This window comes from Crotalus tigris, unplaced genomic scaffold, assembly GCF_016545835.1.
Source record: "Crotalus tigris isolate CLP2741 ecotype Arizona unplaced genomic scaffold, ASM1654583v1 scf7180000024441.2113493, whole genome shotgun sequence".
Taxonomy (NCBI): Eukaryota; Metazoa; Chordata; class Lepidosauria; order Squamata; family Viperidae; genus Crotalus; species Crotalus tigris.
The window spans coordinates 1449186-1466641 of record NW_024100610.1 but is presented as its reverse complement, the minus strand read 5'-3'; the positions used below and the strand labels follow the sequence as shown (position 1 = coordinate 1466641).

The window sequence follows — 17456 nt, the reverse complement described above, 5'->3', positions numbered from 1 at the left end:
CTCATTGTATAACGAGGTGTGGATTCCAATCTAAGAGGGCTTCTAAAAGCATATCTGTCTGTCTGTCTCTCTGGATTTCAGGTACGGTTTCTCGAGCAACAGAATAAAGTGCTAGAAACAAAATGGAATCTTCTGCAACAACATGGCAGCTCAGTTCCAAAGCTCAGCCTAGAGCCGTTATTTGAGAATTACATTCTTAACCTCAGGAGGCAACGCGACTCATTAATAGGCAATCGAGCCAAGTTGGATTCAGATCTAAGAAACATGCAGGATCTAGTAGAAGATTACAGAAGGAAGTAAGTGAGATTCCAAGGCCTACTTAGCAAAGGCAGTAGAATGATAAGGGTCAGAATGGGCAAGAGCTGTATCATTCAGCCTTGCAAGTGTTTATGTGGGGCATAAAAAATTCAAGGCTTTCCCTTATAAAAAAAATACAAAATGAAAAATGTCTATGGAGATTCCCAGTCATCCAGGCATGGTTGTGCCAAAGGTGCTTTATTTTTCTTCACAAGGCAATTGGACTTCCTTGTTTTTTCTTTGAAGACGTTTCGCTTCTCATCCAAGAAACTTCTTCAGTTCTGACTAGATGGTGGGGAGTGGAAGGATTTATATTGCTTTCAGACAGCTGGTAATTATATCCTTTTAGAGAGTCCTTGGGGCCATTTAAGTAGTGCATACGTGTGTGGAGCCTTCTTGGCTGCAGGATGTTTTCTGCCCTGTGTCCCTTCACTGTTGAAGACAGGCACAGGCTGTTGTGGATTAGTTTGTGTTGTCTGAATCTCAAACTGAAGCACAAATGATTCCTGTAGTCTGCAATATTTTCTGGAAATCCGTTCATACTTCCACACCATTCAAAGGGTGTTCATCCCAAAATGTGTAGCTAAATGTCTATGGAGCTTCTCAGTCATCCAGGTCATGTTTGTCCCAAAGGTGCTTCCCTCCCCCTTCAGGAGGCAATTGAACTTTCTGTTGAGAAGCGAAACATCTTCAAGGAAAAACAGAAAGTCCAGTTGCCTCCTGAAGAAAAGAAAATGGGACAAAATGGAAAACTAAAATAGGCAGAAAATAAACATGGTAGATGCTCCCTAACCACACTATTTGCCTGCTGTCTGCAAGAAGATTTTAGCAAGCATTTTGGTTTCAGAACTCCTTTATATTCTTAAAAATGATTGAGGACCCCCCCCCCCAAGAGTTTTGGTTTGTGTGGATCATATCTATTGATATGTATTGGAAATGAAAACTGAGAATCGTTAAAATATTTAAAATTTGACACTGCAGACCTCTTCCTGAGAAAGGTTCTGTCCAGACTACTGAGAATCACTTTGTGAAATAGGACGAAGTAACCGGAGGAAGCTCTGAAGAAGCTGCAGCATCCCATCCTACCTCTCTTCCTTGTAACTATACCCAGCTGAGATAGCTGTGTGGCTGTGGCATTTTGGCATGAACTTGAACTTGTGGTTTAGGGTGGAGACATTTTTTTGATTTATCAAAGCAATGAGGACATTAAAGCAAGCAATTACAGATTCATTAAAATGCCCTTTTCACTCATAAAATAGGGATCAGAAAAAACCTCTGACAGCAATTAAAGCTGAGGAGACAGTTACAATAAAATGAAAAGGAACTGACATGATGACATGGAATAGTCATCAGATGCGATAACATAAATGGAATAACCACTGAGAATGTTTATAATAAAAACAACAATTTTGTGTAGTGCCACCAAGTTTTTTAATACCTACCAAGACTTGTGATGAAATTGACAAAGCTACTTGCCTCCTCCTTTAATTTTATTTTGGAAGATTATTATTTAAATTAATAGCTTTCAGATGTTGTTTCAGATTAAACTAAGAGTATTGGTACTATATGAAAACTGGTAAACCCCCACACACAAACATGCAAACAGTAAATGATACAGTAGAAGGGATATATTCATGCTATATGTGCTTATTCTATATCCATATATTATAGGGCTGTTCTTAAGCATGAAGATAAAGAAAAAGACAACACTAAATAGGAAAATAAAAAAATGAATTATTGTATTTTTATGCAAATGTAATTTTCATAACTGTACAGTAGCATTATAGAGCTCATGTTGTGCAAGCTGGGGGAAAATGTAATTGACTGGAGAGGTTACAGCAGATTACTGAGACTTTTGACTTGGGAGTGCTGCATAGCCATAATGTGTTTCTCCATTATAACTGTTTCAATATAGCTTTTAGGGTTTTTATAATGCATGTCCTTAGTCAAACTGCTTAGACTCAACAGTGATTAAAGTGGTATTCAATTCATTTTTTTTTCAATTCAATTCAATTTATTACAGCCAAAGGCCACACATAAATCAAACATCCTAATAAAACAAAACTAGACAGAGCCATCACAAGAGGACATAGCAATATGTCACAATCAATGGTGCAACAATGGGCGACCAAGGTCTGCCTAGTTTTACAGGCAGTATATCAAAAACAAGCTATCTTCAGAAACTGAAACATACTGACCTGACACTAAAAATACAATAAGTATAGTTTAAAATTGGATAAAACATGTAATAAAACACGTAATCTTTTAAAAGATTATTAAAAGGATCTAAAATGATTATGATTCTGGCAAATCCCCAATGCTGCAGCACAGAATCTGGCCACCTGCACCGTGATCTCTGCCTGCTCATCCTTAAGTAGCCACTGGAGATAGATTCTTTCCAAACGAGATTAAAGTGGTATAAATTCTAAGTAATAAATAGCTGCTTATTTAAACATTGACATCTAAAACTTGTAATGACCTGCTGTTGCCATCAGTGATGAAAGATGACAATCCTTCACTTGCAGAAATGCTGGCCAAGCTCCAATAGCCAACTTAATGGAGTGGTAACTTAAATCAGACACTATTTTAGAGAAGATGAACTATTGAAACTCAGGTTCCTCAAGCATGGAATGTAAAATAAATGCTGGTGACTTTAGTGAAATATCCTCTGAATGACAATCAGGAATGATATTTATAATTCGTGCCTGATATTCCTTGCAGATGGTTTGACTCTGTATTATAAAATGGCTAAGAATCTTCTTTTTTCTTTTTACATGGCTGCTGTGCCACAAATTAATTTAGAACTGATATAGACCCCCCCCCCCAGAAGAGCAGCTTTTATGGCAGCCTTGTCAAGGCTATTGAAGGCTATTGATGGCACATTTTTATATGACATTTTCTCTGCCTGATATTTTCTTTGAAGAAGACTGAAAATCTGTGTTCCTTCTCTTCACAGATATGAAGAAGAAATTAACAAACGCACCACTGCTGAAAATGACTTTGTTGGTATCAAAAAGGTATCCTAACCCCCCCCCCCAAAAAAAGTTAAGAAAAAAAATTAATATGTAGGAGATTTTTACACTTAGAGAAAAAGTACTTTTGTATCAGTTTCTTAATTAGGCTGAGACATTTACAGCATTTCAGCCATTGCTAGACACAACTCCTATAATTTCTCATTCTTCACTTTGGTTGATCATCATCAGAGCACATTAATATCTGCAAATCCATTCTCTTTACTGTGTTAAAGCAAGAAACTGGATCAAGATTGTATGACAATTGTCAAAATATTTTGCATGGTGTTTTCATTGGAAGGTTTGCATTTACTATTGAATGTACACGGATTACTGATAAAGCTACAACTTAAAATGATGCTCTACATTTTACATCACTGTAAGAAAGTGATTATTCTTTATCTTTTGACATATGATATTAAACTTGTGTTAATTTATTAGGCAGTGAGCTTGTAGAGGCATGTTCAGAGTAAGATACTGAATTAAAAGGGACAGTTCTAAATAGAAATATACATTGTACAGAAGTTTTCAGCATGTAGAATAGGATTGGACAATTTGTAGTCTTCCATATATGTTCAGCTATAATTCCCAGCCTTGTTTACCATTGGTTGTATTGACTATAGTTGCTGGAGGTTGTAATTCAGCCACTTTTGAAGGACCTCAATTTCTTCATCCCTTTTATGTGGTGTAAAACATTTGGAGGACTCCTGCTCCCCAACATTTTTCTTTGTTGTAAAAAGGCATAAGTTTAATGCCCAGTTTGTTAATTAAAAACAAAGAGAAGCCTCTGAAGAAATGCTACCAGCTGAAGTATACTCTATGGGCTAAATAAATGTCTAACGTGGTATGAAGAAATTATTGGACTGCTTTTATGTAATTTTGGTATGTGTTGAATTCTTGCAGGATGTTGATGTTTCCTTCATGCAAAAAGTAGACCTGAAAGCAAAGGCTGATAGGCTGATAGATGAGATCAACTCCCTGAAGGCATTCCATGAGGCTGTAAGTGTTGAATGTTCTCGTCATTGAATCCAAAGCAATGAAAAGTCTTTCAGGGCCAGAAATCATACTGCATTGGGGGAAGAACTGGAATGATAGAGCAGGCAAGCAGAGCAACTGTAATTTACTGAGAATCCTATGAACTACCGTATTTTACTTCAAATATTTCCTGGGGACTTAGAGCAAAAACATTGAGGGCTCTTGTACGGGAAAGGGAGGCCAGTATACACTATATGGACTTTGGAGTGTCCTGATTGGATTCACATATCATGCTAAGGTGTGATTTTGCTAGCCCAGATTTGTTGATTAAGTCACAATTGACTGAGTCAACATTTTGCACTAAGATGTACTGTAGTTTCTTTAATGCCGGCATGATGTAACGTGCAAACTTAACTATAGTGCTGCTACATATAATTTCATTAGTAATTTTTAAATAGGTTTAAAGAGGTGTTGATTGACACACAATGTAAAGGCATCATTGAACTACAAAGGAGAAAGAGGAAGTCAGGTCCATTAATCAATTACGTCTTCTTGAAACAGTAAACAATTTGATATACATGAGGCCTACTAGTATTATAAACAATGACGGGGAAAGTACCATCTATAAAAAAAGTGTACTTTTTAATTGATACTCTGAATCAGAATGTTTTTAATAATGTGTTCCCAGACATGTGAGTCATATAGTCAGATCAGTATGTTTGAATGGTTTTACTACACTCTCTTATAGCCCCTGTCCTCATCCTCAGGTTAAAAAATCTACATTATTATGCTGTCAGCTATGTTCTCTTCTGTTGTAAAAGCTTGGGAAATGTCTAAAAAAGGTTGCCCAAGTTTCTTTAATTTAAGCTTTGTTTTAAATGAAAAAATAAAACTAGACTAGAGCTAAACTGGGGTATGAAAAGATCTGATAATTCAATAGAATTATATTCAATAGAATATTCAATAGAAAACTAAAACTTACAGGAATTTCTAGTAACAACCCGTCCTCTACTCTCTTTGTTATGCAGCAATATTATGGTCCATTGTTTGTTTATTATTTTAGTTTTCTTTTTTAATCAAAGGGAACTTTATAATACATTGCACTGTAACTGTCCATGCAAGAGTCTACTCTTCTTGCCCAGAATAGAGGCCTCCACTGATAAGCACAATTCATATGAATCTATAGAAAATTTCCTGAATGCAGCAGTCTTATCATGATGAGCTTTGCCAAGCCTCTGGTAAGATTTTATCTAGCAAATCTTCCAAGGAAATCTAACCCTACCGCATCTAGGCTGCAAAATCTTGAATGACCAGTAGGTAGCAGCAAAAAGGCAAAAACTGTATACTGTGGTTCCATCTAAACTGTATACTGTTGGCTCTCATAAAGTGGCTTACACTGACTCCAGATACTGGACCATGTTCTTTAACAGGGTATAGTTTCGTCTTTATAGTATAGTATGTACTATGCACACATAATGTCTAGGCTGAAATACTGTTTTTCTAGATAGGACTAGAAATACCTCCATCTAGAGTCTCAGGAATATGCTGTAATCAGTGATGACAATACTAACCAGACAGGCTAGTGGAAACTTCCTGTTTTGCCAAAATGAGGCACAACCTTTATTTTGAGTTGGCTTCCACAGAATATTTTTGTAGGATTCAGCTGGTAGGCAAAAAATGAACTTGAACTAGTGAGTAACAATGGGAAATATCTGGATGGATGGATGGATGGATGGATGAATAATAGCACCTTGTTTTTCCACAAAGGAATTGATTCAAATCCAAGGACAAATTAGTGACACCAATGTTGTCTTGCAAATGGACAACAACCGAGATCTGGACCTCAACAGTATCATTGCTGAAGTGAAAGCACAGTATGAAGACATTGCCAACAGGAGCCGGGCAGAGGCAGAAGCATGGTATCAAAACAAGGTAAGACTCCATATAACTTTTCCAGAGAAGCTTGTGGAATTAAGATAAGCTTATCCTCTTAATCTTTTCTTTTTTCAGAAATCCTTTAAGTGAATTGAATCTGATGCAGAGCTCCTTTATAATGGGGTAGTAACAAGTATTATCTTTTGTACTGCTAGGAAGAACAGAAAAATCCTAGGCATTATTATTTGAGAAGCCATGCTGGATGGACCTCATGAGCTTTGCAATTTCTCATGAGAAATAATGCAACAATAAGTTCTGGACCTACCATTTTAATCACAAAATTTTAGTGCCTATTGAGCTTTGCTGAAACACAAACTGTGATGCTATTGACTCAATGTATAATATTGGAAAGAGGTTTTTTTTTTTTTTTTGCCTCTTCCTAAGAAGCAAAATTTTGGACTCCACTTTTTGTTTTGAAATCACAATTAAGTTTAGAGGTCAGAGGTGGCAAATTTGGCAAATCTTTTATCGGCCTTTTCTGAGTTCACCTTATACCCAAGGCCTCTTGTCTAATTCCTGAAGCTAGTATTGTTTCCCATCAGTCATAAGGATTCTCCTTTGGTGTTACAGTTTCAGGAACTTCAGATCATAGCTGCTGGTCATGGAGATGACCTGAAAACTATCAAGAACCAGATTAGGGAACTGAATCAGCTTATTAACAGAGTAAGAGCAGAAACTGACCAATTGTCGAAAATGGTAAGTGGGCATTTGAATACTCTTGTCTGCATGGGTTTATCTGGTCTCTTTTTTCATCTTTGTTACTGGTCCATCTGCTCTCAGCTTTCACATTTTGAGTACTTTATTTTGCAATTCACCCGTGTATGCTAGGAACACTCTCCAATCGAATCTCAACAGGATTTATTTCTGAGGAAAAAATGGTCAAGCATATCCATTCAAGTTGGATGGCTCCTTGATTAAATGATCTTTGCCACCAATTTCAGGAGATTATTACCCCGTCCCAACTGTTTATAACTTAGGCCTACTAGACTGAAACACAATGTGCAGAGAAATATTCTAAGCTGTTATTTCTTTCTCTATAGTGGAACTGGAGCTGAAATATTGCAAGAACTGTTATGTAACAGTAGCAATAGCACTTAGACTTATATACCACTTCACAGTGCTTTACAGCCCTCTCTAAGTGGTTTACAGAGTCAGCATATTGCCCCCAACAATTTGGATCCTCATTTTACCGACCTTGAAAGGATGGAAGGCTGAGTCAACCCTGAGCAGTTCAGAATCGAACTCATGAAGTGAGCAGTGAGCAATACTGCAGTCTAGTCACTGTGCCACCAGGGGTGTTCTTTGATTCTCAGGACTATCTGTCAGTCATGCATTGCCATCTTTGACAATCTGTGCCAGTTGCTGTTCTGCTTGGATAAAATTAGATTAACTTAAATAATCTAAATTCTAGTAACCTCATATTTAAATTGTTGCAAACTTCTGTATATGAATTTGTTCCCAAAAATGCTCTTTACTACAAAACATGGCAGCCTAAATAAACTCTGAAACTCTGTGACCCTATTATACCAATATTAGATCCTATTTTATAGGTTCCTACAAATGCATAGGAATGGACTCACTAGCTCCAGAAGGCTATGGTTTGAATAAATCATTGCTAAAAGTTGAATAGCAATAGCACTTATATACCACTTCACAGTGTTTTACAGCACTCTCTAAGCAATTTACAGAGTCAGCATATTGCCCTCCCCCCCAAATCTGACTCCTCATTTTACCGACCTCAGAAGGATGGAAGGCTGAATCAACCTTAAGCCAGTCAGAATCAAACTGCTGACAGTTGGCAGAGTTAACCTGCAATACTGCATTCCAACCACTGCACCACCATATATTATATGACTTGCAATGACTGCATGATTCCTTGATTCAGAGAGCTTCGGTCTCTCATTTGCAGGCAGATACAATATGTGATAATTTTCAGGTTTACCTTTTGTTGGATAGGCTGATAAAAGCTCAAAAAACATCCACAATCAAACCCCCTGCATCTGTTTTTTTCTGAATGCATGAAAAATTCAAGATGCAAGATACCGTATATGCCGGCGTACAAGGCGACCCGGCGTATAAGACGACCCCCATCTTTGGCGCCGATTTTAGCACTTGCAGAAGTCGCCTTATACGCCGGCATATTCGGTATGTTTTTGTTATGATACTGTATGCATTTCCTCAAGATTTTTAGAAAAAAATGTACTGGTCAATAATTTGAACCAAGGATTAGGCCTGGATGATGTACGCAAGGAAAACAGGACCATGAAAGGCTTTATTGGCATTTGGCACATCAAACCAGAGTTACGTTTTTAATTATCTAAGCACATTTTCATGTTATTAATATAAATAATTCTTGCCCTGTTAAGTCTCATAGTTGGAGGTTGCCAGGGAACAGAAGGTGGCACTCACTCTGAGCTGGTTTGCTGAAGAATAAACTTGTTGATTGAAAGAGATAGTGAAGGAGAGAGAGTATTACAACTCACGGAGGGATCCCTTGAGTTACATATTGCTTTTGTTGAAATTCATTTTGCTGAAATTGAATTTGTTTAGTGGCTTTTCAACCAGATTTTGAACTTGTCTATTGAAATATGTGTGATTCCTGTTGAATTTATTCACCCCATCAATTAAATAACATATTTGTTTTAAGCAATATCCTTGTTGAGGTAGGGATTTGAAGAGTCATTGGGGCAATTAAATGCTACCATCTGATTTTTGGGGGGATCTGGGGTCCAAATAAAAGCTGGTGTACAATCAAATGATCCTGTTTACAACCCCTTGTAAACACTTAGCTGTCTGCTGCTATAGCAGAAATGTAGCAAAGTGCTGACTCTTAGCCAACAGATTCTTAAGACATCTATATTTAATACTTCATAAAGTCACACATGCTATGACATACACTTATCATGAAATTAGAACCTTAATATACGAATGTATCCAGATTTCCAGGCTCCAAAAAATAATTGCCAATGCTGAACAGAATGGGCAGTTGGCCCTGAAAGATGCCCGGGTAAAACTGAGTGACCTGCAACAAGCAATACAAAATTCAAAGGATGAGCTGGCACGTCTCCTGCGGGATTATCAGGAGCTGATGAATGTTAAACTGGCTCTGGATATTGAGATTGCCACATATCGCATGCTGCTAGAAGGCGAAGAATGCAGGTAGGTGCTACATCTCTGAGTGAAACATACCTATTTGCATGTTTCTTATGTGTCGATTTTGTCCAATCTTAAAGATAGGAATATACATGCAGATACCCTTTCATCATAGCTGTTCTACTTTTTCTATAACTGTATATGAAACATAGCCTGTGCATCCACTTTCTTCACCATTAATTTTTTTTTTGTCCATTATTTTTTCCAGCCTGTAACAAAGATCTTGTCCTAAGTTTGGAGCCTGTATGTTTTTCTATTGATTCTCTTTTCAGAACTCTGCAGGCTTCCTCAGCTGATTGTTTTCTTAGCAAATTCCCAAAATTTCCAGTCAGAGACAAATAGTATATTTGGAGGATGCCAGATTAGAGAAAATTGCATTTATTTCATCCTTTTTAGAATGCTGTTTTTCTTCAACCATCCTGTCCCTGGGTCTTATCCTTAGTTTATTCAGTTTTGAGCAGTTTTTTCTCCTTCCTCTTTCTCTCTCTTTCAGTTTCCTTTTGCCTAGCACAATTCAGTGCATAGTTCCAAAGGGCTCCACGGAGAGGACATTATATAGAGAGGACATTATATATAGACACTATATTCCAATTTCATTGGAAAGAACAAGAATCCTGTCAATGAAAAGCGAAACCAGATATTTTGTAGCCCACAATGATTTTTCTCTTTCTCTCCCTAAATATGTTGTCTCCTTAAATGTGATGTCTAGCTTTATCCCCAAATCTAACTTCTTTTGCAGAGAATATCCATGGAGAGTATAGATTATGGTATATTTAGCCAGTAAATAAAAGTGATTCTCAACCTGTCAGTAGGAAGTTTAGAATGTGGCACATTTTGCCATCTGTTAATTGTGTAAGATAATAATTTAGGCAGCCTGTGTGTGTGTGTGTGTGTGTGTGTGTGTGTGTGTGTGTGTGTGTGTAAATGTTCAATGTGCATATTTTGGAAGCACTAAACGCTGTTCAATATCATCAGTATAGCATAAGACATTTCCACACATCCATAATTTGCATTAACATTACCTGGTAATACCTCTAGTATGGCTTGGCTTTTAAGAATGTAAATAAATAATATATCCAGTCTGGAATCAATTGTAGTTGTTATGTCTACCATAATACTGCTTAGTCATTAGTCATGGTAAAAACTGGTTGCTGACTTGGAGAGAGACACATAAAGTTATCCTTCACCCCTGATATTTTAATTAGTGGTGAAAATTCAGAAGAGAAAATACTGCACAGATATAGAAGCAATCTTTCCTCAAGTATGTTTTATAAACAAAGTAAATATGCCTTAGCTCAGTGGTAGCGAACCTATGGCATGGGTGCCAGAGGCGGCACTCAGAACCCTCTCTGTGGGCACGCGCGCTGTCACCCCAGTCCTAGACCTTCAGCTGGGTTTTATAAAATCTTTTCACTTTAGGCCTCCACCGCCATGTGCAAAAAAAAAAAGAGGTTCAATCAGTCAATTTCAACTTCTCGCGGGAAAAAAAAAGATCTTGCAAAGTTGAAATTGATTGATTGAACTTTTTAGTCCCACCCAATCTGTCGTTACCACTGCAGCCACACCCATCCAATTGGCCATGCCCACCCAATGGTCACACTCAGCCAATGGGCCACACCCACCCGGCACTCGACGATGCATAAGTGGGTTTTGAGTTGCAGTTTGGGCACTCAGTCTCTAAAAGGTTCGCTATCACTGCCTTAGCTTGTATTCTATATATAATGTATGCCAGAAATTAAATCTGGTTCTCTCTGTAATATCTTTACATTTTAAGATTTCATCAATTTGCAATCCAAATGTGCATACATTTATCCCTAAAGTAACTCCCCCTATGTTTGATGGATTTTCTTCCAAGTTAGCTTCCTTGGTTCATACCATAACTTAGTCTCCTACCATCTGATGTCCTTCAGATGGGTTGTACATATTTTAATTTCCTAGGGCTAATAGGGATTGGTCTATATCAGATTGAGAAAAGCTGTCCTAAATTGCCAAGCCAAAAGTTGTGTTGTCTTCAACCCAGTGATTATGGTAGTGGTGGAGGAGATGACAGCTACTCTGTTCTTCTTTAGAAGATCATCTTTGGCTTTACCAATCTCTTTCCTAAGGCCATTCAGATCAATGGGCTTTTACTGAAAGGGGAAGTAGAAGATAGCTAGAAATGATAGAGGGCATCTACATAAATTTGTGCTGCATCAAGAGTTTGCAAGACGTGCCCAAGATATCTGGGTAAGCCTTGAAGCCCATCATGTTTAGACCAAGAAAGATCTCTCATCCTTTCAAAAGAAAGATAGCAGCATCACCACAATACAAAAAAAGATGCTGAGACTCTAGAAGGAGTGCAGAGAAGAGCAACAAACATGATTAAGTGTCTGGAGGCTAAAACATATGATAAATGGTTACAGGAACTGGTTATGTCTAGTCTAACGAAGAGAAGGACTAGGGTGTCATAGTAGCAGTCTTTCAATATATGAAAAGTTGTCACAAAGAAAATGGTGACAACCTATTTTCCAAAGCATTTGAGGACGAGACAAGAATGGAACTGATGGAAACTAATCAAGGAAAAAGCAAGCTAGAACTAAGGAGAAATTTCCTGACAGTGAGAAAATTAATCAGCGGAATGGCGTGCCTTTGAAAGTTGTGAGTGCTTCAACACTGGACATTTTTAAGAAGATTGGACAGCCATTTGTCTGGAATGGTTTTGGATCTTCTGTTTGAGCAGGGGGGTTGGACTAGAAGACCTCCAAGATCCCTCCTGACATATTCTGTATTCTTTCCCTGTTGGGCCCATGAGGCAGGACAATGGGGAAAAGATAGAATTTAAACTCTTTGACTTCTCTGAAAGGACATTAGCTTCTATTAACCTTATGAGGAAAACCTATTTTTAAATATGAAGAGCTCCAAGTTTTCATTTTGTCCTCCACTACTTAACAATGCTTTGAAGCATGATATGAACTAATGGCAGAAGGACTTGCTGGAAGGCAACTGGGCAAAGTGACCTCTTGTGGCCACTTCTTTTGTTGACATGCTTTGGGAGCTTAATTGTCTTTGTGCCAAAATGCTCCCACCAATGCCAGGGCAGAAAGGCTGAGTTGTTCGTTTTCCTTATCCCTCTGAGATAGGGTGGTCCCATGGCGATCGGCTGGAGTTTGGTACTTGGTGTCAGTTGCAACAGTACCTTGAATTTTGTTGAAAAGAAACCCCAGGATGGGCATTAATTATGAGGCCACTCCCAGAATTCTGTCAGCTACTAAAGTGGGGTGTTGGTGGCCAGCACTGATGCCAAACCATACTGTACCTTTTCTATATCTCTAAGATACAGCTGAAGTTAGTTCTGAAAACCATAAATCAACTCTGGGACCCACAAGAATTGAGATCAGGGCTCATTGTGTTCAACCCCATAGCTGCCCCTCATAGCTGAAATAATGGAGCAGAGAGCATGGCCATGTGATAGAAGAAGGAGCAAGGAGTGCTTTTAAATAATAAAGACAATGGTTTAGTATTACTTACTTGCTCTAGCTAAAATAGTCCATCTAAAATGGCTGAGTTACAGACCAGAAAAAAAAAAAAAGAATTACTATGAAATGCATCTGTCCGAAGAACACATAATGTCTCTAGCTTTTGGGTGTTGATGCTTTGTTTGTTTCTGAGCCACTGTCTGCTTCAGTACATTGGAAAAAGCTTATGCTGTAGTAACCCTTGAACTAAATGTATTTTATTCTCGGGGTGAAATAATTGCCAGTAGTTTGTTGTTGTTGTTAGTTGCGAAGTCCTGTCCCACCCATTGCAACCCCATGGACAACGTTCTTCCAGGCCTTCCTGTCCTCTACCATCTTCTGTAGTCCATTTAAGCTCACGCCTACTGCTTCAGTGACTCCATCCAGCCACCTCATTCTCTGTCGTCCCCTTCTTCTAGTTACATGAGTGTAAAAAAGGGATTATCTGTATATACCTCAGAGGCACACCAGCATTTTAGCAACATTTGTTCATGTATTTAACTCTGGTTAACCTCTGACCCTGAAGAACAGCAGATGCCGTGTGGAGTCCTCTTGCCATCTAGAGAAGCCTAAAGGGCGAGAAGGGTCAGGATTGTCTTCCCTCACTATGTTTTTGTACAAGGGAGATGAGCACTCTGGCCTCAGGAGGGCGCTCTTAAGACAGTTCTATCGAGGCAGTTGTTCCTGAGAGCAAAATGCTAACTGGGTACAGAAGGCAGGTTTTGCATTTTGTGAGATGAGGGAAGCTGGTAGAGAGGTTGCACCAACAGTCACCAGTTGCTACAGAATGCTTTCTTATGGGTTCCTGGTTGAGCCCATAGAGTGGGCACAGCCATTGTGCTGCAGGTGGCTTCCTCAGGGCTGAAACCTAAGTTCTGTTAGCATGAGAGGGGCAGCCCCCTCTTCCCCCCTCCTTCCCAGGAATTGGTTCTGCTCAGACATGGAGGGCAGGATCCCCTGAGGGAGGGGTGAACCCCTGCAAGCTGTCTGAAGAGACTACTGTGCAGCCTGTTTTGGCCTCCTCCCTACACGTGACACCCCCCTCCAAGCTCAGGGGTGTGCTTCAAATGGTGCATTACTGTTCTGCAGCTGCCCTGCCTCTTGCACAGTCTTTTATAAGGGGATGTAGATTGCTTAATCCTCACAAGTTTCCCTAGGGATTTTGTTTTAATTTGTTTAATAAAATTGTTGCCTTTTCTATCAGGAAGGAAAGGCAGAGAAACTGTAAGCTTCCTTTGACTGGCAGGGATGTGAGCCAGTTATAGCAAAGAGCCCCAACCTATCAAGGCCAATCTATTTTTCTTTTCTTTTTTTCTTTTTTCCATTCAGTTTGAAGCTAGTGACTTTTTTTTTTTTTTTGGTAGTAACTTTTTAAGGGATTTCTCTCTAGAGCAACTAGAGTCCTGGGCATTCTTTAGAACTCACTTATCTGTAGAAGCATATGCAAAATCTCTGTTTTATGCTTTTTGTAAGTAAACTACAACTCTACCGCTTTGTCCACTGGTGGTTTTTGTAGTTTGAACTGGTGTGATGTGGGTTTTCTTTTCAGTAGTCCAAGTCAAACTTTAAATGGCTTAGTTATGTGTGTAAACCCAGTCAGTTGAATAATGAAGGATGAAACGGTAGTCAATCAAATTAAATCTTTATTATGGGCAAAGACCAGCAAAATTGGGAGAGTCTGGTTGAAAAATAGCTAAAAAGCTAGCAGGAGTCAGTAGGTGAAGGAAATGCAGGTTGTCCTTGACTAACGATCCCAATTGGGCCCAACATTTTTGTTGCTAAGTGAGACAGTTGTTAAGTGAGTTTAGCCCCATTTTACGATCTTTTTTTGCCCCGGTTGTTAAATGAATCACTGCAGTTGTTAAATTAGTAACCCAGTTGTTAAGTGAATCTGGCTTCACGTTGCTGGTCAGAAAGTCGCAAAAGGGGATCACATGATCCCAGAACATTGCAGCCATCATAAATATGAACTAGTTGCCAAGCATCCGAATTTTGATCCTATGACCAGAGGGATGCTGCAACAGTCATGAGTGTGAAAAATGATCGTAAGTCACTTTTTTTTCAATTCCGTTCTTTGAATGGTCACTAAATGAACTGTTGTAAGTCAAGGACTACCTGTATATCAAGTGCTGGAGTTTCTAGGAGTAGCAAGCTATTTAAGGCAGTTTTGGGATGTACTCCAAAAGCAGGAAAGAATAAATGCAGCAGACCGAACTCCTCAGCTTAACTTCCACAGGTATTTCCTTATACTTCAGGATTCTCTTCCTTCCTTAATGAGGGCCATTCCTTGGTTATACTTTTTTTCTGTTTGACAAACCATGTGTCTAAAGCCATCTTCTTCAGCCTGGGGAACTTCCTGAAGTTTTTGACTTCAATGATCAACCAGCATGATCAGGGGACTTGTGGTTTCTGCAGAGAACCAGACCAAGAAAATGTGGTCCAGGGTGATCAGTTGTAAGGAGAGCAATTTTGGAGGTCCAACTTACATCTCCCAGCCAAATACATCAATGTCCCCCTACCTGAATTCCCATCTTTTACAAATATAAGATACGGAGGGGGGACATTTATTTTCATTTTTTTGGGGGGGGGTCATCCATCTGACAGAGAATTTAAAGGAATGGCCTGTTTCCTGGTTTTTACTTGACACTTTCTCTCTAGATCTTTATTTGCAAGGACAGGGCCTTATAGGCTAGGAGCTATAATGGACAAAGGTAATTGACTTATACATACACTGTTTTCTCTTTCTTGCCTATAGGATGTCTGGAGAACTCACTGCGCCTGTGAGCATGTGTAAGTATTTCATTTAAGTGAATTAACTATGAAGGCCAGTGATAATGCACTTGTTTGCACAGACTTTATTTTTAATTGTAATATTGAATAATTTAGAAATCTTGAAAGAAAAACACTCCCTGTCACTAGGATAAGAGGGTTAAGTAAAAAATGTTACACCAGGTGTGAGGAGGGTTGTCTATCCTATTCCATACTATTGATGAAAATAATAATTTAGATAAAAATGAGAGAGGAGGCTTTAAGAAAAGATAGCTTCAAGTATGCTAGTTGTACCTAGTTTTGGTCAATCCAAGCTGAAATTTGTTAAATAGAAGAAGGAATGGAGATGTTAGCCTTATAAGGTAGACCTCCAAGGGTATGTGAGAAAGACCTTGGGAGACTGGGCAAAGAGATACTGTCAAGGGGATGGTCAGACAAGAGACAGCACAGCAGCAGCTTGCTAGTGTGCATGGCAAAAGGATCAGAAGAGATCTTTCCAAGTTTCTCTGGTTGTAAAGCAGACGGCAGAAGTACTTTCAGTACTTGCAAGATTCTGTCAATGAAGCTTTACAGTAAAGTAGAATTAGGTCATCTGGCTGTTGATTCCTATCTGATATACTCTGACAAGACCAGATGAAGAAACAGACACTCTTGCTGTCTGTTTCTGCTTTCATTAGAACAGCTATAGTAGCAGAATATTACAAGTCCGAATGTGCTCCCCTTTCTCCCTCTTTTATCTTCAGGTGAATTAAAGTTGGGAGTGGGGCTGAGGTATCTACATAAGCCCCTTTCCTTTGCCTGGGCTAAAACCTTGCTTATTGTTGCCTTGGTAGTAGATCTTCTATTTCTTCTCCAAGGCCATCCTCTATGAGCACTACAAGAAATATTGCTTGATTTAATTTTGACGGGTGCCCCACACTAGATGGAAAATTTGAGTGAGCAATTTGGCAGTAATGCTACTCATGTTGCCTTCCATGGGTGGCAGCGCCTGTAACCTTAAAAAGCTAAGCAGGGTTGTACCTAGTTAGAATTTGGATGGGAGTTCATTTGATAATTTCAGGATGGGGGGGGCACAGTGGAGAAATCAGCATCCTGGAATATGATAATGACTTAGATATGCCCTTGTGGTCCCCAAGACTTGAGCATGATTGTCGTCCATTCCTTCTGATTGGCTACAGCCAATCGTTGCAACATAATCCAGTAATGCACCTGTGTTTTTTTTTTTCTTGCAGCGGTGGTGAACAGCTCATCTACCATGAGTGGAGGTGGTCAAGTGAGCAGTGGTGGATTTGGTCTGGGGGCTGGTGGAGGAGGGGGAGGCAGTGGTGCTGGAGGCAGCCTGGGCCTAACAATGGGAGGGGTTGGTGCTGGCGGCTTTGGTATAAGCAGTGGGATCACTACTGGAGGGAGCAGTTATAGCACTGGAAGCTATGGTGGGGGAATAGGTGGAAGAGGTTCTTCCAGCATGAAATATGTCTCAACCACAACCTCATCATCCAACCGAAAAGCGGTCAGATAAAAAAAATAACATGTTGCCAATTGATTCTGAAACAGCTCCCAATTGCCAGCATCAGCACAAGTCCCCCCAAGCTAGTCATCCTTATTTTTTTTCTGAGAAGTTTAATATAAACAGGCATTGCCCCTTGTCTCCTGAATGAACACATCTGAGCAAGTGTTTACGAAAAATGGCTGGTGTCACCCCTTTGTCAGGCAGTTTTAGAGTTACAAGTCTCTTTCCCAGCCAACATGACTTGTGGCTGTTGAGGCCCCTCTGATTTCCCTCTCTCTGTTATTATAATTCTGCCTACAGTAAAGAAATTTC

The 17456-nt window shown here is 39.2% G+C and overlaps 1 protein-coding gene across 2 annotated transcripts in view; it reads left to right on the top strand.

Moving 5' to 3' along the window:
- LOC120302948 (keratin, type II cytoskeletal 5-like) overlaps positions 1–17456 on the top strand; it is a 34112-nt gene that overhangs the window by 14671 nt on the left and 1985 nt on the right. The window contains exons 2-10 of one of the 2 annotated variants that reach the window (XM_039331977.1): positions 82–296; positions 3254–3314; positions 4212–4307; positions 6051–6215; positions 6789–6914; positions 9157–9377; positions 15621–15655; positions 16867–16902; positions 16945–17210. In XM_039331977.1, the coding sequence (XP_039187911.1) occupies positions 82–296; positions 3254–3314; positions 4212–4307; positions 6051–6215; positions 6789–6914; positions 9157–9377; positions 15621–15655; positions 16867–16902; positions 16945–17153 (1164 nt within the window). In that variant the 3' untranslated portion in view covers positions 17154–17210. Of the gene's footprint in view, positions 1–81; positions 297–3253; positions 3315–4211; positions 4308–6050; positions 6216–6788; positions 6915–9156; positions 9378–15620; positions 15656–16866; positions 16908–16944; positions 17211–17456 lie in introns of those variants that run through there. The other variant, XM_039331976.1, reaches the window with a different exon arrangement.